The sequence below is a fragment of the Octopus bimaculoides genome, chromosome 28 (genome assembly GCF_046866305.1).
Source record: "Octopus bimaculoides isolate indiv1 chromosome 28, ASM4686630v1, whole genome shotgun sequence".
In the NCBI taxonomy this organism is placed as follows: domain Eukaryota; kingdom Metazoa; phylum Mollusca; class Cephalopoda; order Octopoda; family Octopodidae; genus Octopus; species Octopus bimaculoides.
In genome coordinates this window covers 25,671,954-25,699,891 of record NC_142955.1, presented here as the reverse complement: position 1 = coordinate 25,699,891, position 27,938 = coordinate 25,671,954, and the positions used below count along the sequence as shown (strand labels likewise).

At 37.6% G+C, this 27,938-nt stretch overlaps 2 protein-coding genes across 4 annotated transcripts; one reads left to right on the top strand and one right to left on the bottom strand.

Moving 5' to 3' along the window:
• Nucleotides 1-848: 848 nt before the first annotated feature.
• LOC106873792 (uncharacterized) lies at nt 849-21,161 on the top strand. 3 transcript variants are annotated; one of them, XM_014921303.3, is made up of 12 exons: nt 849-4,514; nt 7,580-7,754; nt 8,593-8,790; nt 9,598-9,696; nt 10,550-10,624; nt 11,281-11,521; nt 12,438-12,518; nt 13,300-13,419; nt 14,359-14,486; nt 15,033-15,138; nt 15,700-15,785; nt 16,676-21,161. In XM_014921303.3, exons 2-12 carry the CDS (start codon nt 7,647-7,649, stop codon nt 17,207-17,209), a joined length of 1,776 nt encoding a protein of 591 aa, XP_014776789.2. In that variant the 5' UTR covers nt 849-4,514; nt 7,580-7,646; the 3' UTR covers nt 17,210-21,161. The 3 variants fall into 3 exon arrangements, with proteins under 3 accessions (XP_014776789.2, XP_014776793.2, XP_014776790.2); XM_014921307.3 differs by lacking the exon at nt 849-4,514 and adding an exon at nt 4,565-4,666; XM_014921304.3 differs by lacking the exon at nt 849-4,514 and adding an exon at nt 6,414-6,637.
• Nucleotides 21,162-22,348: 1,187 nt separating this feature from the next.
• On the bottom strand, nt 22,349-27,851 carry LOC106873790 (transcription initiation factor IIA subunit 2). Its single transcript, XM_014921300.3, has 5 exons — nt 27,718-27,851; nt 27,460-27,619; nt 26,141-26,245; nt 25,262-25,408; nt 22,349-24,197 (listed from the first exon to the last, which is right to left on the bottom strand). The coding sequence occupies exons 2-4, from the start codon at nt 27,529-27,531 to the stop codon at nt 25,265-25,267; spliced, it is 321 nt and encodes a 106-aa protein (XP_014776786.1). The 5' UTR covers nt 27,532-27,619; nt 27,718-27,851; the 3' UTR covers nt 22,349-24,197; nt 25,262-25,264.
• Nucleotides 27,852-27,938: the final 87 nt, after the last annotated feature.

Here is a 27,938-nt window from a genome sequence, read left to right as displayed (position 1 = left end):
CTGACCCCTTTGAATTACAGGCACAACAGAAACAGGAAGTAAGAGTGTGAGAAAGTTGTGGTGAAAGAGTACAGCAGAGTTCGCCACCATCCCCTGCCGGAGCCTCGTGGAGCTTTAGGTGTTTTTGCTCAATAAACACTCACAACGCCCGGTCTGGGAATTGAAACCGCGATCCTATGACCGCGAGTCCACTGCCCTAACCACTGGGCCATTGCACCTCCACTAATGAAACCATTAACAATCAGGGAAAATATGAAAATAGAATTGGGTATCCTGAGTAAGTGGAACGAATATGTAAAAAGTCACAATTTGCTTTTTTAAAAGCAGAACCTTTATTTGAGCGTTTATGTTGAAGTTCTCAACATGACTTCGAAAGGCCTGCAAATAAAACAATAGTTACTAGCTGGCCCCCATGCCATCAAATATAGCAGCTAATTGTAGTATTTTATATAAAAACAAAAGCACTCAGAAAGAGCAAACCTCTGCCAAGGCAACACCAATGTTCTCTCGATTAGCCAGAGATGATTTTTAAAATGAGAATATCTGAAATAAACTCGACTGCTCTCACAAACGAGAATGCTAGAAATGAACCCGACTGTTCTCAGAAATTAAGTAAAAAACAAGAAAAATAATCCAGAATCCTTGTCTGGTACTGGATTGATCGCAAAATCTAATCAGTTTGTGCCAGTTATGAGGGCAAACATCCCTGAAAGTTCCATTTCTTTCATTTGAATCCATCCAGTGGTTCTTGAGATATCTTGTCGACAGACAAACAAACAAACACGACTGAAAACAATATCTCCGCCTTCGCTAAGGGGGAGGTAATAAGGTACAAAACCAAGTTTTTAGTTTAATAATTCTTTTATTACCAAATTTATAATATAGCAGTCATTTTGTATCCTGAACGTGGGTTTTGGAAAAAAAATGGGTGGGTGGTGGATGAGGGACCGGAGGAAGTCTTTCCAAAAGATGTCTTTCATGTGGCAAGAAGTTTGCTTCCCAACCACATGGTTCCAGGTTCAGTCCTACTGAATGACACCTCGAGCTAGTGTCATCTCCGATTATTTAGTGAGATTGAATGTTATGTTTGGTTGGTAATGGGATGGTTAGATGTGGACTGCGTGTGAATGAAAAATAAACAATTTTTACTTTAGTGGAGATTCGTTGCAAGATGTACAAAGGCTGTAGTAATGTTATGGCTGGCTGAGTTGAGGGACCAACTGGAAGGTAGAATGGTTTGTCACGACCTGGTAGGATAGGTAACAAGCTCTGTGTTAGCGAGGCACGGAGCTATTAGCACTCAGGTTAGCTCCTGATGCCATGAAGAGCTGTAGAAGCCACAGTAGTAAAAGGGCCAAGAGAGAGAGGGTGTCATGACGTGCTTCTGAATATGCCCTTAGAAACGGGCAATGATGTATCGTGCCACCTCGTGGCCAAGGGTAGTCAACTCGTTGTTTCGTTTAGAACTCGCTAGAAAGATGCTAAGGGACACAACTCATCTCGCAACCATCACTACAATGGCTTTGAGCTTACCAATATCCTTGTGAGAGAATTCTATTACTTCGTGCTTTCAGATTTTAACGTAAGACTAGCAATTTTCAGGAGAGGGGTTAGTTGATGCCTTCAACTCCAGTACACAACAGGCACTTTATTTTATTGACCCCCTCCACCAAATGGATGAAAACCAAAGCTGACTTTGGTGACAATTTCAGAACGGGAAGTAAAAAACTGAATTCTGTAGGAATTATCTATAAAACTTGCTTTTAAACATCGAATAGCTATGGGGATCCACCAGAATAAAATAGTAATAAAAGGGATCCATAGATAATAAATGGTCGAGAACCCCTGATTTAAACAGTTGTCAGCTAATACCTGGAGGAAAGAAATGAGGGTACCCAGAGCTTCGAAAGTTGGACACAAGGGTGACAAAAAGGCGGGGTGGGTGAGGAATATAAGACTAGCTAGGTTCTGAGGAACCTCTTATCGCATATCCACGTATTTTTTGTTTTGTTTTTCAGTAGGATTCCTTCAGGTTGAGTTAAATGTGTAAAAGCATAGTTTCTCTGAGTTAAAAAAAAAAGCAGTTGAATATTCGTTTTATCGTGGCTACTTCCCTTTACGTTAGGTACGAAAGCTTTACCTAGTGTAGTTTAATAAAATAAGAACAACACAAAGTATGCTACTAGCTACGATGTAATTGACTTGCAGCAATGTTACAGCACGTCCACTGTTCAAAGATTGAAATTAAGAATAAAATGCCAAGAAAAATAAAGATTTCACGCTCGAGTTTTCACTACAGTGCCTCATCACAGTTCCAATTACCACCTCCGCTGCTCTAAACTCACTCCTTCTCGCTTATGTATATAAATAGTTCCGTTAATAATTACCCTCGCTCTAAATTTATTCTTTCTCTTACTCTTTTTCCTTTACATTTCAATCTTACTCTCTCCATTCGCTCGCGTAAGTTTATTTGTTGATAAAAATGAACTCAAAAATTATTTTTCTTGGTTTATAAAAACTAATCAATTGAGTTATAATAATTTGTAAGAATTATAAAACAGAATCTATTTATATTAAATTTTAATAAGCAGCGAAATAACAAACTAACGGTTCGTTAACAGAAAAAGTAGTTCTGTCTATCCCGGACACAAAATAACTGTCATTTTCACCTCTCAATAACGTATATTTTCTCTTTGGCGGGAATATTTTTAGTCGAGCAATTAAAAACTAAATTTCATTTTAAAATATATGACAACATATACATATATATTTTAAAAAGATATAAATCTAAATATTTGGATAGTTTAAACGTTTTAGGCGGTATAACATGAAGATGACGAGATTATGTCAGATACTTAAGGGGGTTTTCGGGAACATGGTAAAATTTTTTTTGAAGTTTGCTAAAAGTTTTCTGTCATGATGAAATTAATATATAATGAAATTAAATGTTATAATCATAACCCTTTCTACTATAAGCAGAAGGCCTGAAATTTCGGGAGACTAGTCGATTACACTCACTCCAGTGCTCCACTGTTAATTATTTTTCGTTCCCAAAAGGATGAAAGGCAAAGTCAACACCGGCCGAATTTGAACTCAGAATGTTAGGACAGACGAAATACCGATTAGGATTTTGCCCGGCGTGCTACCTATTCTGCCAACTCACTGTAATTACGAATTCCTCGTCTTATAAAGATTGAAAAGTATGTTTTTATTCGTTGTTCTAGGTGTAAGAATCCATAATGAAAAACTAAAAACAAGACTAAAATGAACCAACTTAGAAAGTTTATTTAAAGTAAATAAAACAAAAAATAGAAAGAAAACGTAGACGTAACCAGTGAAGAGAAAGACAGAAGTATAAGGCGGAGTGATACCTTGAAATGTTAATCGGTCTTAGGGCTGGAAAGACGAGACTTTGCACCAACAAGGTGCATAAAAAAAAAGACACCTCCCCCGCCATAAAAAATTCATTATTTTGGCGGCAAATCTAACCTGCAGATCACGAAAATATTAACATCAGATATGAATAACACATTCGAAAAGACTTCCATAAATTCGATTTGATTTACTTATGATAATAGCAATATGCCCAGTACGTGTTCGTAACGAAATGACTTATTCATCATATGTTCAATAGAGCCATTATAAAACCCTCCCCCTGCTTTCCTTTCCAGAAACAAGGGTAAGAGGTACAGTGTAGTGATACAGAAAGACTAACCTCGAACGTGAATCGGTCGGTAAAGGGATAGGTTGTTAGGTGTGTGTGTATGTCTGTACATGTGTGTCAATCTATGGATTGAGTGAGGGAGGGAGAGGTGATTTGTTCTAGAGATATACGAGTAAATCTTTTTCTTCCGTAGGTAGAAAATTTTTCCCTTGTTATCAGTTGTGATGGAAAGATAAAATTCTTAATATATATATCAAGCTAATTAGCTTTCCAAAACACCTCCTGTGGTAAATACAGTTAAGAGATACATAAGGGATTATAGATCGTAGCGGAGTGATACATATTTAGAAACACACATATACATATAGAATCAAACACACACACATAGATATATATATACATTGAATTGGTTGACCTAAAAAAAAAAGCAACTAAAAAAATTAAATCATTGACAAAATCAAACAAACAAAAATGCGAATCGGTCGGTCGTTGGTTCGTTATTGGCAGAGGTGACAATTTTTTTTGCTGTGGGTCCCTGTAACGGTCGCCTTTAAACGAAACAAAAAAAAAATCATCACAAATATATATTAATAATAACAACAAAGGGGGGTATTTTCCGGAACATGGTAAAAACAAGGTTCGGAGCGAAACCTGATCAGAGAGAGAGAGAAGGAATTCGTTGGGGGGTGGTGGTTGTTTATGCATATATATATATTATATGTATAACGATCGCGTTGGTTAATTAATTAATTATTAGTAAATTAAATATTAGCGATTTTTTTAAAAATTATATTTTTTTTTCGTTAAGAGAAGAGAGAAAGGAAGAAAGAATACAAAAGAAAGGATATTGGTAAGTTAATTATTTTCGTTGTCGCCATTAATATGACATATATATATATATATATATATATATATATATATAGCACGTATGTGTGTTTAATATGTATGTATATACGCATGTGTATATAAACATGTAGCTATATATGAATATGTATGTATAATGTAAGTATATATATATATATTATATACAGAATTGTGAATGTATGTACGATATATACATATATATATATATATATATATATATATATATAGAGCACCAATTAATATTACCTCTAAAATTTGCTATATATATATATATACATGCCAATACAAGACATTTCTACACAGCATTGCATGTGTAGGAAGATGTTATATACATAATTGTAAAGGTATGTACAATATACGTTAGTGCAATACACTTCTCTACACTATCGGCATTGTATATATATATGTGTGTGTATATATATATATATAATTATATATATATGTTTGAGTGGTTGGCGGTCGTCTTCTAACCTCGTGCGAGAAGAACAAAATGAACGTTGCTTGTTGATGGTTTTGTTGTTTTGGTGCTTGGAGGGAAGCGGAAGTCGGAAAGATAATGTCCTTTTCCGTTTTACAGAAGAAAAATAACATCATATATATATAATACAGACACACTCACACACATATATATATACACACACACATATGCATATAAATTTATATGTATATGTGTATTTATGTTTGCATTCCACCATATGTAACTTCCGTTACATATGTATCTCTCTCTTTCTCTCCGTATATATATATATAGAGAGAGATAATATACATAGGTGTATATATACACTTATACATACACGGTGTTCATAAATTATTACCTTTACGCATTTTATTGTATCAAATTGTAAAGGTAATTTATGGGGACACACACTCACATATATGCAGTTGTGTGTGTAGAATTAATGGAGTCAGTGCCCGTTTGTTGGGTGTAGCCCAAGTTGTGATTGTTTTTTTATATCATATATATATATATATATGTGTGTGTGTGTGTGCATAAATCATATGTGGATATGAGACATATAAATCCACGTTATATATATTTATCTCATGTAAATTTGTATATGATCACACATGTTTCACTTGTTGTGTAAGGTCACGTCTACATATATATATACATACATACACACACATATAAAGTGTATACTAATGTCACAATGCACATTTATTGTGTACACCCTTACATTTCTATGTCTTTCTGTGTGAATATTTATATATATTCACGCTTTTGTGTATATATAATGAATAGACGCAATGCGTGTTTGTAAGATATGCCTATGAATAAATATATATAATATGTATGATTACATTCACAAATATGCTTGGTAATGTGTATATATATATATATTTACATATATAGTATTTTTGTATGTGTATATATATATATACTATATATTTACATGTATAGTATATTTTGTGTGTATGATATATATATATATATGTATATATACTCTTATACATGTTTTGTGATTTATACTATTTGTACACGACCTCTGGGATCAAAAAGGGAGGGCCTCGTGAAAAACGACATGCTGGAATCTCCCAATGCTTACCAATATCCTTAATTATACTGCCTTATCGTTTATAAAGTATAACTATAGTTCTATAATCAGCACTAATTAAGTGTGCCTAATTAGTCTTAATGATCACAAAGCCCTTTCATTGGATCATAAAGAATTATTTCGTCGACACGCGTGGGTGAGATCCCGAAATGTCGACCAAAATTCTGGAAGTTTGAAGTTTTATAGTTTATAAAATATGTGAAAGCGTAACGGCCTAGTGGTTAGGATCACAGGTTCGGTTCCCAGACTGGGCGTTGTGAGTGTTTCTTGAGCGAAAACGCCTAAAGCTTCACGAGGCTCCGGCGCGGTAGTGGGGGGGGGGGGCTGTACTCTTTCTTCCTGTTTCTGTTATACCTGTATTTCAAAGGGGCCAGACTTGTCACACTCTGTCATGCTGAATCTCCCCGAGAACTACGTTACGAGTACACGTGTCCTTGGAGTGCTCAATCACTTGCACGTTAATTTCACGAGCAGGCTGTTCCGTTGATCGGATCAACTGGAACCCCTGTCGTCGTAACCTACTGAGTGCCACGATAAAATACACTCTATAACGGTAATTAACTCAGATAAATTATATTATTATTGGTCCAGATGGACTATATGTAATCTGAACCTTTCCCCCCCTTATTTTTTTTTTTTTTACGGTTCTGAAAAAAAATTTTCAAAAATCTTAATTTCAAGATTTCGATTCCCCCCCCCCCCCTCCGGTTTTTATATAGATCCACAGGGTAAACCTAACCCTAACACTAGTTTTGTGAGATTTGGCTGTTATTTCTAGCATGTAAATAGCCTGCTTGGTGGGGGGGGGGGGGTTATTGAAATTTTTCAAACAATTTTTTTTCAGAATCGGAAACGTGGGATTCTGTAATAAGGCGGGGGGGGGGGGGGGATAAATAAATGTGTTTATGGGGAAAAATATTGAAAAACATAAATACATATTTGAGTGAGAAAAAGACAAGGAGGGTGGTCTTGCGATGTGTTAGAAATAACAGCCAAATCTCCTTTAAATCACACACTTTTTCCTCTGAAAAGATTAATTTTTATTTTTAACCAGAAAGGTTTCTCCTATGTTTTTTAAGTGCGTACTGAAAAAAAAAAAAAATTGGCCAAAATCAGTCTGGACTGGAGGGGTGAGGGGTGGTGGAAGTGAGAAAGAAATCATGAATTTTCCTAACTTTTTTCTATTTTTCGCAAAAAGACACTTCCCATTACTCCGAAGACTGTGCTGAAAAAACAATTGTAAAAATCCACATCTGCTGGTATTGATACATCAATTAGAAAGCATTTTTTTTCCTTCATGATCTCTGACAACTATATCTGGCCTATTGGCCTTAATTTCTCTATCTGTGTGTATTGGCATATCCCAGAGTATGGTTGCGTTCTCGTTTTCTGTGACCTTTGACCTTTTCTGGCGTGTGCCTACACCATCTTTTATCCGTTGTTATTCCATAGTGTTTATTATTATTATTATTATTATTGCTTTTCTTTCATTTAGATACTCATCATCTTTTGAATCGGCAACTGGCTTTTCCTAGTCATATTCGTGAGGCCGGGGCCACATAATGTCGTTGGTTGAACTGGGTAAGCAGTTGCTTGACGCTGCCAAAAGAGGTGACACAGACGAAGTCAGGACCCTGATGTCAAATGGAGCCCCTTTCACCACAGACTGGGTAAGTGTGACACTTCTTTCTAATTCTCTATTATTCGTCTCGGAACATATAACATACCAGCAACACACCATTGGAGTGCTGAAGGCTGGATCCACCTACACTATCTACAACAGGGGTTCTCAATTAGGGTCCATATGGCCCTTGGGGGTCTGTACAAATTTTTTTTTTTTATTAAGATCTATGCACAGTAAATTGGCTCTGTTTCTAAAATGCACAAAATATTAGGCGTGGCTGTGTGGTAAGAAACTTGCTTCCCAACCACATGGTCCTGGGTTCAGTCACACTACATAGCTCCTTGGGCAAGTGTCTTCTACTATATATATATATATATATATATATATATATATATATCATCATCGTCATCATTGTTTAACATCTGTTTTCCATGCTGGCATGGGTTGGATGGTTTGACAGGAGCTGGCCAGCCAGGGAGTTGTCCAGTCCCCAAATTGTCTGTTCTGGCATAGTTTCTACTGCTGGATGCCCTTCCTAATATCACCTACTTTACAGATTGACCTAGGTGTTTGGTTTTTACATGGCACTAGCACAGACAAAACACATGTAAATATATAATGGACTTCATTCAGTTTGGAGGTGCCATGCGATGGGACTGAACCCAGAACCGTATGGTTGGGAAGCAAACTTTGGTTCTCAAAGCTCATCAGCTATGCAACTATAATGTTTACATGCTGTTCATTATAACTGCACTTCGACAGCCATTATTCCAAAACAGAATTATTTCGTATTCTCTCAAAAGTTTCTAAAATTTTTATATATATATATATATTTTGATTTTTTTTTTTTTTTTTGTTTTAATCCTCCATTTGTCTCTTTGCAGCTTGGAATGTCACCGTTACATTTCGCTGCCAGAAACGGTCACTTCCAAACAGCCGATGTCCTGTTAAGGGCTGGAATTAGCAGGGATGCTCGAACGAAAGTTGACAGAACACCACTGCATGTCGCATCCCAAGAGGGCCACGTAACCATTGTGAATCTATTACTGGCCAACTCTGCAGACATCGAGGCGAAGGATATGGTAAGTATTACTGCTGTTTTATTCTTTAATTCTTTTACTCGTTTCAGTCAAATGACTATAAAACTAGCCTTTAAAAGCTAGTTTTATAGAAACATCTTCCAAAATACCTGTTTTGATTTTCACACATTAACTTGTGTAGGTTGATCTATGTAAAATGTTAAGAGAAAGAAACCTAGACGTTTCTTGCAATGCATACCAATACATACACCTAAAGCTGGGGTTCTCAACCATTTATTATTATCTATGGGCCCCTCTCATTACTGTATTATTCTGGTTGACCCCATAGAAACTTCTTTCAAAATTCCAGTCTAGTTTTTCACACGTTAACTTCTACAGGTTGAACAATATAAAATGTTAGAGAAAGAAACCTAGCTGTTTCTTGCCATAAATACCAATACATACATCTAAAGCAGGGGGTTCTCAACCATTTATAATCCATGGACCCCTTTGATTACTATTTCATTCTGGTGAACCCCCATAACCATTCGATGTTTAAAAATTAGTTTTATAGAAACTTCTTTCAAAATTCCTATTTTGTTTTTTCACTCATTAACTTGTGTAGGTTGAACTACGTAAAATCTTAGAGAAAGAAACCTAACTGTTTCTTGCAATACATACATCTAAAGCAAATATTTTTCAGGGGCCCTTAAAATACTATTATGAACCCCCCAAAATCTTATATGAATCCTGGTTGAAAACTACTGGTTAAATGGTGAAATGTAAATATAATACTGCAATGATATGTTTGTCATGGTTTCATTTGGTTCTCTTCTCTCTTTGTGTTTCTGCTGTTACCCCACTGTCCAGTTAAAGATGACCCCACTTCATTGGGCCACGGAGAAGGGTCACTCGACCATTGTTGAACTATTAATAAAGAACGGTGCTGACGTCAATGTAGATGATAAGGTGAGAATTTCAGGGATCAGTTTTTCTTTTCTTATGGTTTTTTTCTTTTTTTTTCCCCCCATTTCTTACTCTGACCTAGTTAGGTTAGGTTGTTTCACTCACAAACGTAAGGTCAGGGTTTCAATTCCAAGCCCAAGTAGCGTGTCGTGCACTTGAGCAAAAAACACATCTTTTCACTTTGTTCCAAGTTCACTGAGCTGTAAAGGAGTCCCAGCAGATACTTGGGAAGTTAATCCTGTGATGGACCTGCATGTATATATGTGTGTGTATGTGTGAGTGCATATATATAAAGCGAGCCTGGCAGAATTGTTTGCACACTGGCCAGAATACTTAGCAGCATTTCATCTCTCTTTATGTTCCGAGTTCAGAGGGCCAGTCATGCGGTACTGGCATCGGCTACGTTCAAATGGTGTTTTTACGTGTCACCTGCATGAGAGCCTGTCTAGCAGCACTGGTAACGTCCTTGCTCAAATGTTGTTTTTCACGTACCACCGGCACAAGTGCCAGTAAGGCGATGCTGGTAACGATCACGCTCTAATGGTGCTTCTATAAATATATCTTTCATCTTTTACTTGTTTCAGTCATTAGAGTGTGGCTATGCTGGAGCACCGTGTTGAAGAATTTTAGGCAAGCAATTCAACCCCAGTACTTAAATTTGATTTTTAAAACTTGGTACTTATTCTATCAGTCTTTGGACCTAATTCCCTGAAGGATTTATTGCAGCACTTAATGATCTTATTTACCTAGATGTAACAATCAAAAATCCCTTCCTAGGATTTGCCCTCTCGCTAAACTGAACCTATGTCTTTTCCCCATCTAATTTTCCCTTTTCTTTTTTTTTCTTTGTTTTCAGTTTGAACGTACCACATTAGACATTGCACAAGGCAATGCACGTCAGGATATTTTACAGCTATTACACATGGGGCAGGTAAGTTTCAGCAATCCGCAGACATTTTCTGTGTTTTTGTGCATGGTTAATTTTGAATGTACAAAGGTGCGTTCCTGAAGTTTCCAAACTTTTTCGGAAGACTCATTTATTAATTTGTAGAAATCATAGTTATACCATGACTCTCCAGCCAACTCGTAGCTCCTGCCATACTGGGGTCTGGCATAGAGAAAGATTTATGAAATGCTTGTGTGGAGTCAGTTGTACTGGTGTATATGTGAGTGTTTATATGTATGTATGTATGTATGTATGTATGTATCATCATCATTATCGTTTAACATCCGCCTTCCATACTGGAATGAGTTGGATGATTTGAGAGGAGCTGACCAAGCAGAAGACTGCACCCGACCGGTCACTACGCCTTATACCCGTGGGCATATGGCATAGTGTTTAAGAGTGCGGGCTACTAACCCCAAGATTCCGAGTTCGATTCCAGGTAGGCCTGAATAATAATAATAATAATATCAAAAATTACCTTAGGAATGAGAACCCAGGTTCGAAATTTTCCCCCAAGACACTTGATGAAGACTGGAGGGTATATCAGTCGAAACTTTGTGTTAACAACAAACAAGATGAGGACAAGTTCCCGTCAAATGTAAATAATGTATCATTTCTGTTTGTTTTTCCTCTTCACACAGAACAATCCAGACTTGACTGGATTGACGGAGGGTGAGACTGTCACCATAGAAACAACAGACACGGAGGCACTAGCATCAGCTGGTATCGTCAGCCACGTAATCGAAGAGATCCCTTCATCGGTTGTTGCCACTCCCATAATGGAAGCTCCGCCAACGCCAGTACCTAATACCGAAACCAAAGACGCAACTAATCTAGTTCCTGTCACACTGGTGCCAACTGAGACGGCTACATCGAAGAATGGTATGTTGTTTATCTTTTGCTTCTTGTTTCATTCATGAGACAGCTGCCATGCTGGGGCACCGCCTCCCAGGGTTTAAATCAAGCAAATCAGCCCCTATACTTTGTTTTTTTTTTATTTCAAGTTTGGTATTTATTCTATCAATCTCTTTCACTGGGAATGTTAACAAACCAACACTGGTTGTCAAGCGATTGAGGGACAAATGCAAAGACATACAGCCTCATCCTTAGAAGTTTCACTCTTGACTAAGCTGCTCATAGCTCTCAACTTTGGCATAGTGTGTGTAAGGTCAGGTGGGGTGTGAAGTTAAGGTATTTCCAGGGAAGCCCTTGATTTGAATATTGGGCTATCAACACTGTCAGGTTTCTGGCAAAAGCCTAAGGGGCGTTAAAGGAATTTCTCTGTCTTCTTCTTATCATTGGTATATATATATATATATATATATATATATATATATATATACACATATATATATATATATACATATATATATATATATATATCATCATCATCATCATAAGTCGAAAGGTAAGCTACTATAAATCAGCACAAACTTTTCGGACAACCCAATATTTTACTCCAATCGCACAGGGTGAAAACGGTCTAGTGAATCTATCAGATTTTTAGAAGTGTTACCTACAGATTGATTTCTATAGGTAACCCTTCTTTTAAAAATCTGATTCATTCACTAGCCTGCTTTCAATTTGTGCTAACGGAGTAAAATAATGTGGTCTATGGAGTTATTAGCATCTATTTCTAGTATGTTGGTGTGCCTATCCACATCCTTTTGCTATCATTATATCTATATAATTATAAATCAGTCTACACACACACACAGATTCAATCATATTTATATATATATATATATATATGTTCTTTTGTCTCTCCTTGTACGTGTCCATCTCCGATTCCTGACAGAAAACTCGGAACAAAGCAGTACCTCTGTTCTTGCCACTCTTGCAGTACTTGCAGAAGCCACTGCGCCTTTCAATGCTCAAAGTAAGTATTCCTTCTTTTTTTTTATATATATATATACTTTTTATGCCATTCAGTAAATAAATACATAACTAAACAAATATGGAAAATTGATACAGACCTGCACAGTTAACAGGAAAACTATTTTAAAAATAATTTTTATTGCCACTTGGCTGTTCCATAGGAACTGACGTTACAACTAGGAGAGTATTGTAGTTTGCTTGAAGCATTGTATATTGTTTGTAAAGAATAAAATGTTTTGAATGGTACATAGGAGCACTCCGTCGGTTACGATGACGAGGTTCCCAGCTGATACGATCAACGGAACAGCCTGCTCGTGAAATTAACGTGCAAGTGGCTGAGCACTCCACAGACACGTTTATCCTTAACGTAGTTCTCGGGGATATTCAGCGTGACAGAGAGTGTGACAAGGCTGGCCCCTTTTAAATACAGGTACTACTCATTTTCGCTAGCTGAGCAGACTGGAGCAACGTGAAATAAAGTGTCTTGCTCAAGGACACAATGCGTCGCTGGGAATTGAACTCACAACCTTACAATCATGAGCCGAATGCCCTAACCACTAAGCCACGCGCCTTCACGAATGGTACAACAATGCATTATGATACAAACAATGTGCTATATACCTGTTGTAATTTAACCATCCATAGTCTGATGATATTTCGGAATGATATTCCTACCAAGCTTCTTACCACACAACCATGCCTATAAATATTTCGACACGCTCAGATACACACCATTGCAAGTGACTGGTCCCTCATTTCATATATCTCTCTCTCTGTTCCAGACCCTAGTACAGCGGAAGCTATGAGTTGGCTGGAGAGTCAAGGTATAACTATGATTTCTACAAATGATGCTGGTATCCTTACGTCAGCTGTTGAAAGTGGCCAGCCCATAGCCCTCACAGGTAAATTTCGATTTCTTTCTCTCTCTCTTATCTTGTTTGATCTGTTTGTATGTTTTATTGTCTGTCAGCCAAACCCATCATACACATCCATCATTCTGTTATTTGTTAACATCCTGTCCTAAACAGCAATTTAGTAACACTGTGTAACACAGTTTTTGTCCCTAGGTAGCAATCGTTATTTCCTATTCGTGTACCCCTAGAAAATATGATAAATGGCTAAAATCAAGAGGTGGCGTTTTGATGGAAATTGAGGATCACAGACGAAGGTTTAATGCCGTAGCATCTAAACCTGCCACATCCAGCCTAAAATGTGAAGATCTGATCTCTCACACCTACCTTGCAAAAGTTTGAAGGGAATGGTAGTCATTTCCTTCGATTTCTAGATAGAATCGAATAAGAAATAACACTTATTGACCAAAGACAACAAGGAAATCTGTGGGATTGAGCAGAATATTTGCTTAAAAGATATTTCTGCTTCTGCAACTCAGCATTGAATCTGTCTGAAATGCAGTGTAAAATGGGTCAGTTTTAAAACGTTCATTTCCAAGTCATAAAAGCAAACGTGAAGGGAATGGTAGTCATTTCCTTCGATTTCTAGATAGAATCGAATAAGAAATACCACTTATTGACCAAAGACAAGAAGGAAATCTGTGGGATTGAGCAGAATATTTGCTAAAAAGATATTTCTGCTTCTGCAACTCAGCATTGAATCTGTCTGAAATGTAATGGAAAAATAGGTCGGTTTCAAAACATTGATGTCCAGGTGATAAAACTAGCCATTTCCTTTAATTTCTAGATGGAAGCAAATAGGAAATAATAACACTTGCTGACCAAACACAAAACACTGTTACACAGTGTTATCATCTGAATATCCTAACATTATTAAAATTCCTTTGTTTTTTAAATTTAAAAAATAATTTTTGATTTCTTTTACCACAGAAGCTGGAAAGATGGCACTGAATATCTTCAAGCAGCAGGGCCTGTCCCACACTGTAGGAGACGGGGAGACAAACGACCCCGTTGTCGATCCTGTTGTTGAGACAGTTGTTGGGGACACAAACGACCAAGTAAGCATCTCTCTTTTAACATTTTCACTGGTTTCAGTCTTGAAGGGTTTCATCAAACAAATCGACCACAGTGCTTATTTTTTAATCTGGTTCTTGTTCTATTGGATTCCTTTTTGCTGAACTGCTAAGTTACAGGGATATAAAAAAAAACCCTAGCACTAGTTGTCAAGTGGCGGTAGGGGACAAAACCAAACACACACACAGATATATACATACACACACACACATATACATATATATCATCATCATCATGCAGTGTTTTAAATCCAGGCTTTGTCCCCGTTAACTGGGGTGGCCAGATCTATCTCACTGCCATAGCAACTGAGGCTGGCTAGTGCCCATTCTCCCTTGCTATCATGAGGCTCTGTTTGGAGATGGATTTTCTACAGGGAGCATGCCCATCCTTATATATATATATATATATATACACACACACACACATATATATACCCTGTGATAGTGAACCACTGATTTTGAATTACCCTGCATTATATCACATCATGTGTTCCATCTGTAATTTTATTTTTGTTTCTTTTCGCTTTACAGAAGGTCATTACCATAGTAACAACAGATCAAGCCGAAGAGGAACCAGTTATAGTGACGGTGACCCCAGATGTTTCAAATGAAGCTGCATTGACTGTAGAGTCAGCTGGTAATTAACTACATTTTGTTGTTGTTGTTCTTTATCCTCTTTCCCAGGTCAGCCCTGATTCAACTCTCCTATAATTAAGACTTTGCAGACTTTTACCACCCTGTGGGAGGAAGGTGTCTCCCTTATTGGTTCATATATACATACTTAAGGCAATAAGGTGTGATTTGAGGGAGATTTGGCTGCTATGTCTACAAGTACATTACCTAATATGTGTTTTACCTTTTTTTTAAAGATGGTCAGGCTGCATGGAAGGAGATTTGGCTGTTATTTCTAGCAGGTCTTGCTCCCTATAGGGGGTCTCCCTCATTGGCTCATACATACATATGTTATTGACTAGCACCCTCCCCCAAAATTTCAGGCCTTGTTCCTGTAATATAAGTGATTAATATTTTTATTATTATCATTATTATTATTATTATTATTATTATTAAAGGTGGCATACTGGCAGAGCTGTTAGCGCACTGGGCAAATTATTATTATTATTATTATTATTATTATTATTGCATTTAATCTTACCTGAAACAACTTAATACCTTCCGACTAATATTTTCGCCTTTACAGAAGAACAACCCCCTCCAGCTAAGAAATGCCGGTTGGAAGCTGAAGAGGAGGCCACAGTGGCAGTACAGCTGGATAACATCTTAGAGGTATGGCTTTTGTCATTTATGTATGTATGTGTGTATATGAGGTGATATCAAAAAGTGCCAGGACTAGCTATGTTTGATAAAAAATAACTTATTTACCTACATTTTAACGTACCCCTTTTGGAATTGTCATCCCCATTCGAAATAGTCTCTTTGCATAGTAATACCCCAGTCACAGCATTCCTGCCACTTTTGGAATTCAGTCTGAAAGTTGTTTCCCATAAGCGAGTCGACTCAGGATCTTGACAACATAGGTGCAGGAGTGGCTGTGTGCTAAGTAGCTTGCTTACCAACCACATGGTTCTGGGCTCAGTCCCACTTCGTGGCATCTTGGGCAAGTGTTTTCTACTATAGCCTCGGGCTGACCAAAGCCTTGTGAGTGGATTTGGTAGACAGAAACTGAAAGAAGCCCATTGTGTATATAATATATATATATATATATATATATATATACTTATGTTATAGCTGCATACTTTATTCCGACATATGTTTCGAAGAATTACAATTTATGCGATCCATAGGAATCGGTGATGTTAAAAATGTAAAATGATACTCAGTCATAATGTCTTACGTTTAAGATGATAACATGCGTTTTCTCCATTCCTTAAATTTTTATATATACTCAAATACCCAAAATATCAAGGAGTTTCTGCCTCACCAACAGGAATTACACCACAGTTATTTTGTGATCTTTGCTACCTTGGTTTCTATTAACCCATTTATTCTATCCGAATTATTATTTATTAGGAGAGAATAAATACATATAATTAAATATATATATATATATATATATATATATATATATATATATATATATATATATATATAGATATGTGTGTGTCTGTGTTTGTTCCCCTACATCTCTCTCTTTCTCTTTCCATTATTTCATCCAGACAACAGAGGCAGCGACGCCAGAACGACCAACAGTGAGTGAACCACCTGACGCGCAGGAGGAGCTTCGACGACAGCTGGAGGAGATGAAGAGGCAGGCCGAGTCGTTCAAACAGCAACTGATGGTCAAGGAGCAAGAAGCTGCAGTCTACAAACGACAACTGTCCGAGATGGGCATAGCCAAGGCAGATATGGCGCATACGGATTTGACCACCAGCAGTGGCGCTGGCAGCAGTGTTGTCGATGAAAGTGACATGAGCGTCGCCAACAATGGCGACAACGAGGAGGGCTTTGATTCCACGGCAGCCGCGGCGGTCACCTTCGTCCCTGGTAACATAGTTGTCGAGACTGTGACCATCTCGAAGGATGAGAGCGTGGATATCGATGCTGACGCTGGTGATGTCGAAGCTGGTACTGATGGTGATGGTGAAACCAGTACTGGTGGTGATGATGATGGTGGTGGTGGTGGTGCTAATAATGGTGCCACGGTGGCCGTTAAAGATGAACCGCTGACCATTAAGACTGAGCCAGTTTAGGAAGACAACAGTAGTGGTGGTGGTGGTGGTCAAGGTGGTCAAGATGGTGGCGTATGCAGGGTAGTGCAGGGTGCTATTTATCAAGTTGCAGATCCTTCCCCCACCTTTGTCAAACTGACCTTGCATTCCAGCCATGACCCTCTCGCCTGACATCATTTTTGATGTGGTACATGCATTTAGGACTACGTTACCATCAATGTGCATAACCTCTTTTTTTTTTTTTCTTAAGGCGAAAAGAGAGTGTGATTTTTCAGGGAAACTTTGGTTGCTATTTCTAGTTAGTCAAATGACCATGTAGAGGTCTCTCCCTCTTTTTTTTTTTTTTTTTGCTTGAGGGATGGTCACGTGATTAGGAACCTACAATATAATATCTAGGCTGTTGTTGTTTAACCCTAGGTCAACCTTGATCTGGTAAACCTATTATCAAAGACATTCCAACCATAGTCATCTTGCTTTCCTTCCCTACATGCATGAAACCCAGGAACATATTTCTAAGGCATTTTTAGGGAGATTGGCTGCTGTTTTTAGCTGACTGAATAACCTCAAAAAGCTCTTTTGGAAGTAACAAAGATGTATAATTGTAAACTTCATTGTTTTTTTAGCTTTCTGGGCCAGTTCTATGCATGGTTATTTGGCTATTATTTCTAACACATTAAGTTACCATGTAGAGGTCTCCCTCATTAGCGTGTACATACATATATACTTTTTAAGTGGTTTGAGGGAGATTTGGCTGCTATTTCTAGCTTGTTGGTTCATATGTACATACATACATACATACCTAAAACGATAGGGTGTGATTTGAGGGAGATTTGGTTCCTATATTTAACAGGTTTACTGACCATTTAGAAGTCTTCCTCATTGGCTCATATATATATAAGACTGTAAACTGTGATTTGAGAGAGATTTGGCTGCTATTTTTAACAGGTCTAGTTATCATATTGACACCTTGCTTGTTGGTTCATATATAGATAGATACATACATGCATCCTTATATAAAACAGTAGGATGTAATTTGAGGGCGATTTGGTTGCTATTTCTAACAGGTTTACGAATCGCTTAGAAGTCTCCCTTATTGGCTCATTTATACATATATAAGACTGTAAGCTGTGATTTGAGGGAGATTTAACTACTATTTCTATTAGTGTCATCTGCTTTAGGCACCATGTAGATATCCCACTTATTAGCTCATTCATCTATACATATATAAGCCAGTAGGGAGATTTGGCTGCTATTTTTAACAGGTCTAGGCTACCATATAGATGTTTTGCTGGTTGCTTCATATGTGTATACACACATACCTGCTTGCATACACAAGACAGTAAGGTGATTTGAGGAGGATTTGGCTGCTATTTCTAACAGGTTTATTTACTGTGGAGATTGTCCCTCTTTACATCATACATACATATATATATATATATATATATATATATATATACACACACACACACATATATAAGACTGTAAGCTTATATGTGTGATTTGGCTACTATTTCCATTAATCTCGTCAGCCTTAGCTACCATGTTGATCTCTCGTTAGCTCATTCATATATATTCATACATAAGTCAGTACAGTGTGAATTGAAGGAGACTTGGCTGCTATTTTTAGCAGGTCCAGCTATCATACAGATGTCTTGATTGTTGGTTCATACAGACATACTTACATAAAGTGTAATGAGCCTTAGCTACCATGTAAATGTCTCCCTTATTAACTCATTCATCTTACACATATATAAGACAGTAGGGAGATTTAGCTGCTATTTTTAACGGTTCTAGCTACCATGTAGATGTCTTAGTTATTAGATCGTCCATCTATTCATTGATAAGACATTTCCCTCAAATCACAGGGAAATTTGGCTGTTCTTTCTAGCAAGTTAAGTGACCACGTGGCAGTCTTCCCTGATGTTAGGTCTGTCAGCTTGATCACGGCCAGACTGGAGCTAAACAACAACAAAGGTCATATTGTATGTGTATGCGTTGTTAGGGTGGTGGTGGGTCAACATTAATTCCTTTTCCGTCACCCTCTGACCATTCACCTGCACCAGCCAGACCTCACCCTCACCATGTCCCGTTCTCTATCCCCCACCATCCTTGACCATGGACTGCCACCACTACCAGCATAAATGCAAATTCTGGAACACAAGTCCCTGCATGTGAGAGTTGTAGTCATTGGTGTTGTTGTGGTTATTGTTGTGTAGCCGATGGTCTGGTCTACTCCATTCCTGATTGAGTTGGGCTTATGGGCAGGTTATTTTCACTCATGAACCATCATACCTTTCATTTTATTTTATACACATATGTATCTATCTATCTATCTATCTATCTATATATATATATATATTTATGTGCATGCATATATATATGTATGTATACATACATTGGCGTTAGGAAGGGTATCCAGCCATAGAAACCTTGCCGAATCAGACTGGTGCCTGGTGCAGCTCTCCAACTTGCCAGCACAGACAACAAACATTAAAGGACAATATGTATGTGTGTATATATATATATATATAAACAAATAGTAAATGAGTATATGCATATATACGTACAGGTATGTGCATACCGACTATATATATATATATATATATATATATATATATATATATACATATATATATATAATGTTCTGGAACCATGTGGTTGGCAGGCAAGCTTCTTACCACACAACCACTCCTGCGCCTATCATAAATATATTGAAATGCGCTGCATTTGTTTCAATTAATTTCACGTTCTGAGTTTTAATTTAATATTGAGAATAATAGGGAATTTAGTAAAATAATTTTGTCATTAGTGTTTGAAATATAAATTAATATAGAATTTTGATGGAATGTTTCAATGTAGAACAGGAAGTTTGTATCATATGACCAGGGGGTGGTCACGTGGATTGGTACTGGAAATTAATATAGAATTTTGATGGAAGGTTTCAATTTAGAACGGGTTAGAGAAATAGTAAGGAATTTGCTGACAGAGAATCTCAACAGCAATATGGTAACAAAAAGGTTAAAAAGAAAAATAATTAGCAGAAGACATGAGAGAAGGAGACCTCAATGTGGTCACTTTATATGCTAGAAATAACAGCCTAAATTTCCTACTATCCACACCCTTCCAACTGCTACTAATGTCCATCTGCCCAAATGTAGAAGGGTTTTTAACCCTTTTCATACAAACCTGCCTGAAACTGCCTTTGCCTGTGTAGTACAAATGTCTTGTTTTCAAAAGGTTTGAATTAAAATCTTTCACCAAACCTTAGTCGCAATTTATGTTCCTAACAATAACGAAGTTATTTTACTAATTTCTTTGTTATATTTAAAATTAATTGAAAGAAACACAGAGCATCTCAACAACAGAAATAGGGTAACAAAAGGGTTAAGCTAGTGTTTGAAATAACTTGAAATTTTGACGGAAGGTTTTAAATAAAATTCCCTTAAAACACAAAGTTTGTATCATAGACCCAAGGACGGGGTCAGGTTCTTTAGGAATCGATGAACAGGAGAATTTTGTGGCTTGTAGAATTAAAGGGAGTGGGGATGGCCTCAGATGGGTTGGCAACGAAATGGCTAAATCACCAATTTACACTATCACCAGTGCAATTGTGGCCACCACCACCAACAACAGCAGCAAGCAAACTACATCTAGCAATGGAAAGAAGAAAAAAATTTATTTTTTTTAATGAACTTGAAATCAATTACTGGGATTGTTAATGAGACATTTCCATTGTCTGATTGGACAGGCGTATGTATTTGTGTGTGTGTGTGTGCATCTATTTGCATGTCTGTTAATGTGTATGTATGTTTTCTAAATGAAAAAAAAAAAAACCAAGCAATTATTTTTTTTTTGCAAGGAACAGAACTGTTACAATGACCTTTAAGGAAGGCATCAATGTCACAACATCACATTCTGTCTCCCACATAAATATTTTCATATAAATATGGCCATGAGCCTGCGTAAGAAATTACTGTTGTGGTTTTTGTTGTCTTTTTACATACGTTGAGGGCAATGGATTGGCAGGATTACTCTTTTACTTGTTTCAGTCATTTGACTGTGGCCATGCTGGAGCAACACCTTTAGTCAAGCAAATCGACCCCAGGACTTATTCTATCGGTCTCTTTTGCCGAATCACTAAATGACGGGTACATAAACACACCAGTGTCGGTTGTCAAGCAATGCTAGGGGGACAAACACACACACATATATGTATATATGACGGGCTTCTTTCAGTTTCTGTCTACCAAATCCATTCACAAGGCTTTGGTCAGCCTGAGGCTATAGTAGAAGCATCTGAAAGAATGCCTTATCACCTCCTTAAAAACTATCTTGTACGGAACATCCATCTAAATTTGTGAACTTCAGAAAGTAAATTTCCTGTAAATTTCAATTTATAAAAACTCTCATTTGCTTAGTAAATATTTCGTTCAGTAATTTACCATAGTTGTAAATTACCTGTAATTTAAACCAACCTCAGGTAGCCAAATGAAAATGGAAAATTTCGCCTGCAGCGAATGAAGGTTTATTCAACATTAAAATCTACTTCATAGTGAATGCAACGGATATTTAAATTTGTGAAAAACTTGAAGTTCAAATATTTAAATAAACTTGAGAAATCAAAATTACAGGAAATTCTTTGGAACATGGATTTATGGAAAGATTTCCAGACAGTCAAGCCTTTAATAATTGCTTTCCTTTGGTAACTTAATACCTAATTAATAAGGAGCTTTCTCCATTATAATCTGTAATATAAATTGAAGTTGGCCGACCATTGTATTCTTTCTTGTCTTGAGGTTCACGGCCAAACGGCTGGGTGGATTCGCGTGAAAAATGGCACACATGTGGAGACGGGTGCATAGATTGGAATGCGCTTTCTATTTTTTCCCTAGACCCCATACTTACAGAGAAAAATCAATTAAAACAACCTGCATGCGTGCATGTATGTGAGTGTGAGCCACATCATTCAAACAGACCGGGTTTAGCTGCTAGTATACATACACAAACAAACATAAAATGAGAGAGACAAGAATCAACAGCTAGATATAGTGTGTATATATATATATATATATATATATATATATATAATTTATTTTCCCAACTGTTCAGGAAAGATTGTCTTTTAATACAATTTTAAAGTTCTTGGGTTTAAAAATAAAATTTTCTTTTTCTTTTCCATCAATAATAGCATTTTAAAATGGCTTTTTTTTCTTTTCTTTTTCTTAATTTTCAAGAGATAAGGTTTTAAAAAACACACACACAACAGTAAAAAAAAAAAAATGAAAAAAACGCCAAAAAGAAAACAAAAAAACCATCCAATCCAACATGAAAAGAAAGGATACAAATGATAGTGATGATGATGATGGTTTTTAAAAAAACTTTGGGTGAAGGCTCCCAGTGGGCAGAATTGTTATTGCACCAGACAAGATTCCTGGTTCTATTTCTATCTTTACGTTCTGAGTTCAAATCCTGCCAAGGTCGATGCAATAAAGCAATTTTAATGCAGCAGGGCTAAATCGATTAGATTGACACTTCCTCTGATGCCCACCCTGCCAGTGCTTGACCGGTGGGGTGGGCACACGGCAAAGTCGATCTTGGTGAAATTTGAACTCGGAACATAAAGCCAGGAGAAACGCCACTAAGCGCTTAATTCAGCGTGACGACAAATTCCAACAGCTTGCTGCCTTTGTGGTTTCCTATTTTGGCACAAGGCCTGAAATTGTTGGTGAAGAGACAAGTCAAGTGCACTGAGCCTGGTACTTATTCTGTTGGTCTCTTTTGCCAAACCACTAAGTTACAAGGATGGAGACAAACCAACACCAGTTGTCAAGTAGTGGTGGAGAACAAACACAAACATCTATATATATGTGTGATGAGCTTCTTTCAGTTTCCACCTTCCAAATCCATTCACAGGGATTAAGAGACACCTGTTCAAGGTACCATATATATTTATATATGTACACACACACACACATACATACATGTGTGTGTGTTTTTACATATGTGTATATACATATATGATGGGCTCTTTAGTTTCTACCTACCAAATCCACTCACAAGATTTTGGCTGGCCTGACGCTATAGCGAAAGACATTTACCCAAGGTACCATATATATATATATATATATATATATATATATATATAAAGTCCTTGTCATGTCTTGCCAAACTGTCTGCCTTTTCATTTCTGCTTTAACCTATACCTACCAGCTCAAGGGGAAGGTATATTTATTTAAAAATAGACCTCTTGATCCCCTCCATGTTGCTGAAGGACACAATGCACAGCTAGGGATTGAACTTATGATTGTGAGACGAATACTCTGACCACCAAGCCACGTGCCTTCATAGGTATGTGGATGGAATGCTAAATAGAAAGATGGGAGCAGGGATAGACTGACAAATAAAGATAGATAGACTGATAAACAGACAGGACTGATAGACAGACAGGCAGATAGGACTGATAGACAAACAGGCAGATAGACAGACAGGTAGATAAACAGACAGACAGGCAGATAGATAGGACAGACAGACAGGTAGATAGATAGATAGGACTGATAGACAGACAGGTAGATAGATAGATAGAACAGACAGGTAGATAGCTAGATAAAGTATGGGGATGAATGAATAGAGATGACTGGATGGATGGGTGAGTGAATGCATGCATAAATGAACAAGTGGTTGGGTTGGTTAGATGAGTAGATGGATGGGGGGACATACAGAAATAAATTACACTCACACACATCGCACAAGCAAAAACAATTTTAAAATGATTTTAAGAAAAAAAAAGACATTAAACATTTGAAATAACACACATACACATACCACCCGTATATCATCTAACAGTCAATTTTTTATCTTAATTTTTTTTTAAATAAAAGATTTTTTTTTTTTTTTTTTCATTTTTTTTTCTGTTAATATTTCTGTTAGCATGACTTATAGGTTTTCCAGTAAGTAAGCTCTGTGAGTTCCAGCCGAAATTTTCACACTGCTGACCAACATGTCAGTACAACTGAAATGATAAGTTATGAATAAAAATGAAATTACGGAGATGTACTTGCACAGTAAGTGACTTGATCGGAGATCAAGTGTACTGAAACAAAAACAATTGCAGTGTGGAAGATGTCTGTAAGCCATTTAAGAACACACAAAAAACACCCCGTTAGTTTCACTTCAACATTTAAATTTAATTTGTGTCAAAATATTTTCACTGCTTTGAAAGAACAACCTGTTCACTGACAAAATAGTTTTTGTGTGTTCTTAAATGGCTTACAAACATCTCCCACGCTGCAAAAATAAAATTAAAAACAGAAAAAAAAAGTACTATCTTTTAGCCTTTACTGTTTCAGTCATTAGACTGTGGCCATGCTGGGGCACAACTCCCTCAAATTACACCTAATTTATATATACATGCCTAATGTGTGTATATATATATATATATAATTTATATATGTCTAATGTGTGTGTGAGTGTATATATCTATATATGAGCCAATGAGAGAAACCTTTACATGGTACCTAGACCTTATGGAAATAGCAGTTAAGTCTCCCTCAAATCACAAGTTAGTGCTTTATGTATGTATATATGTTTGAACCAGTGAGGGAGACCTCTACACATTCACTTGACCTGGTAGAAACAACAGCAAAATCGCCTTCAAATCACATCCTACTGTCTTAAACAAAACAACATTGAAGAATGCAGCTTAGATACACTATGTCTAAAAATAAACTGGATATAGTACCAAGATCTTACGGAATTAGCAGCCAAATCTCCCTAAAATCACACTCTAATGACATGTATTTATATATGTTTGAGCCAATGAGAGAGACTTCTACACAGCAGCTAGACCTGATAGAAATAACAGCAAAATCACTTTCGTATCACACCCTACTGTCTTAAACAGAAGTACATTGAATACTGTAGGCCTAGATACACTATGTCTAAAATTAAACAGGATGGTCATGATTGAGTCACCACAGTGCATAAGGCTGACTCCCTGGGGCCTAACAGCAATAACAATCAATATTCCATTTTTATTGAGAAATAAAAAGACAGAGAGAAAAAGAAAGGACGTACCTGTTACTTCTGTGGCTCCCCCTTTCCATCGCATGCTACTATTTTCACTTTATCGACTTTGGCAATCTCTTGTACGTCCCGAAACTCGACATCCTCCAAGACGAATGTCCACACATTGTCACAAAAGCGATATGTATTTAAATGACCCTGAAATTAAGAATAATTGATTAAATAAAGGCACAACAAAACTTTAAGAGGGAAAAACTAAAAGGGACGGGCCTAGCGGTCAGGGTGTTGCACTCCTGATTGCAAGACCAAGGTTTTGGTTCCTGGATCGAGTGGCATGTTGTGTTGGCATCAAACCAAGTGAAATTGTAGTCGTGGCAGACACTGGTGCCACACAACTGGCACTCATGCCACTTATGTGGCACGTAAAAGCACCTGTTACACTCTTGGAGTGATTGGCGTTAGGAAGGGCATCTAGCCATAGAAACAATGCCAAATCAGACTTGAGTCTGGTGCAGCCCCTCAGTTTGCCAGCCCTGGTTAAACTGTCCAACCCATGCCAGCATGGACAATGGATGTTAAATGATGATGATACAATAGGCTCCTTTCAGTTTCCTATTTCTTTACTGCCCACAAGGGGCTAAACATAGAGGGGACAAACAAAGGATTAAGTCGATTACATCGACCCCCAGTGCGCAACTGGTACTTAATTTATCGACCCCGAAAGGATGAATGGTAAAGTCGACCTCGGCGGAATTTGAACTCAGAACACAGCAGTAGACGAAATACCGCTAAGCAGTTCGCCCGGCGGGGTAACGTTTCTGCCAGCTCACCGCCTTTCAGTTTCTGCCTACCAAATCCACTACCCCAGCATGGCCACAGTTGAATGACCGAAACAAATAGGAGAGATAAAAGAGAAAATAAAATGCGTACCTTAAATGAGACTCTGTTCCGTACGCGGCTTGCTAAAGCAGCATTGATGGCTCTGTCAAACTGGAGCAACACTTTGAGAGCTAGTTGTGGTGTTATCTGTCCACACTGCAGGTTGAACAAAGAGAAAAAAAAAGAACAGTAGATTATGCAAGTGTATGTGTACGAGTAGTCTTTTACTTGTTTCAGGTACTACTAAAGCAGCGCGGACCCGAACGCGCAGTCGCGCTAGCTAGTCTTGAGTGGTCGATCCTAACCCTAACCCTGTCCCTAACCGTAACCCTATCCCTAACCCACGTGTGCAAATGAATACGTGTTTAGGGTTAGGGTTAGGATCGACCACTCATGACTAGCTAGCGCGGACGCGCGACCAGGTCCGCGCTGCTTTAGTAGTACCCTTGTTTCAGCCATTCTTTTTAGTTGAAGAAATTGACCCCAGGACATATTCTTTGCAAGCCTAGTACTTATTCTATCGGTCTCTTTTAGTAGGAGTTATTAAGGACCAGATATAAACAGATTATTGGTTTCAAATTTTGGCACATGACCAGCAATTTCGGGGGAGAGGGTTAAATCAATTGCATCGACCACAGTACTCAACTGGTACTTACTTCGTCGACCCCGGAAAGGATGAATAGCAAAGTCGACCCTGGTTGGAATTTGAACTCACAACGTTAAGACGAACGAACGAAATGCCGCTAAGCACGCTAACGATTCTGCCAGCTCGCCACCTTAAACAGATATATTAACGAAACTAATAAGTGTTTAATTCAATCTATAATTAATTAAACACAACTCAATATATATACGACATATAAAGCAGGCAATTGTGTTGGCTCGCTTCGGTTTGTTTAATTAAGGGACGACAGGTACGAGAAGAATAGCAGAGTCGACCCAGGGTGGAATTTGAACTCACAACGTTAAGGCGAACGAACGAAATGCCGCTAAGCATGCTAACGGTTCCGCCAGCTCGCCGCCTTAAACGAAGCTAATAAGTGTCTGATTCAATCTATAATTAATTAAAAACAACCCAATATCTACGCCATGGCTCGCTTCGGTCTGTTTAATTAAGGGACGACAGGTACGAGAAGAATAGCAGAGTCGACCCAGGGTGGAATTTGAACTCACAACGTTAAGGCGAACGAACGAAATGCCGCTAAGCATGCTAACGGTTCCGCCAGCTCGCCGCCTTAAACGAAGCTAATAAGTGTCTGATTCAATCTATAATTAATTAAAAACAACCCAATATCTACGCCATGGCTCGCTTCGGTCTGTTTAATTAAGGGACGACAAGTACGAGAAGAAGAACATCGAACCCAACTGACCTGAATAAATTCATCGAGACTTTCCTGCAAGGTGTTTCCAATGGTCGTATTACGGTAAAGTTGGTAACTCATACTGCTTTGGCTGGCTGGCTGTGGTGAGCTTATTGTTATTAATATTATTTGTTTTTGTTTATTTTTTTGCTTCTTTCTTGGGAAGACACTGCAAATAATAAAATAATAAAACTGTGGAACAGGAAACACAAGAGATGCAAGATGGAACGGAAACAAAAGGAAGACGAGAATCGGATGAAAACTGACCAATAGGAAACGGTGTTACAAAACCACCGACAACACCGAACTGTGCTGAAGAAACAGCCGGTAGCTTTGAAGGGCAGATAACGCTGGGTTTCTTGAGATTTTGTTGTTGAAGACGAATTACCTCCCTTGTAGAAATTGAACTTTTTATTTTAGTTATATCAAGGCCACACTGGTATAGCGATTTCAGATTAGCTCCCATTCAGATTAACCCCCAGCCCCGG

Excerpts from the sequence above, each read along its gene's own strand:
- LOC106873792 (XM_014921303.3), top strand. The coding sequence starts at position 7,647 with ATGTCGTTGGTTGAACTGGGTAAGCAGTTGCTTGACGCTGCCAAAAGA. Across the intron at positions 12,519-13,299 it reads TGCGCCTTTCAATGCTCAAA|ACCCTAGTACAGCGGAAGCT; the intron begins GTAAGTATTCCT and ends TCTCTGTTCCAG. Across the intron at positions 14,487-15,032 it reads TTGGGGACACAAACGACCAA|AAGGTCATTACCATAGTAAC; the intron begins GTAAGCATCTCT and ends TTCGCTTTACAG.
- LOC106873790 (XM_014921300.3), bottom strand. The coding sequence starts at position 27,531 with ATGAGTTACCAACTTTACCGTAATACGACCATTGGAAACACCTTGCAG. Across the intron at positions 26,246-27,459 it reads GTCTCGATGAATTTATTCAG|TGTGGACAGATAACACCACA; the intron begins GTCAGTTGGGTT and ends TTCAACCTGCAG. Across the intron at positions 25,409-26,140 it reads GGAACAGAGTCTCATTTAAG|GGTCATTTAAATACATATCG; the intron begins GTACGCATTTTA and ends TCTTAATTTCAG.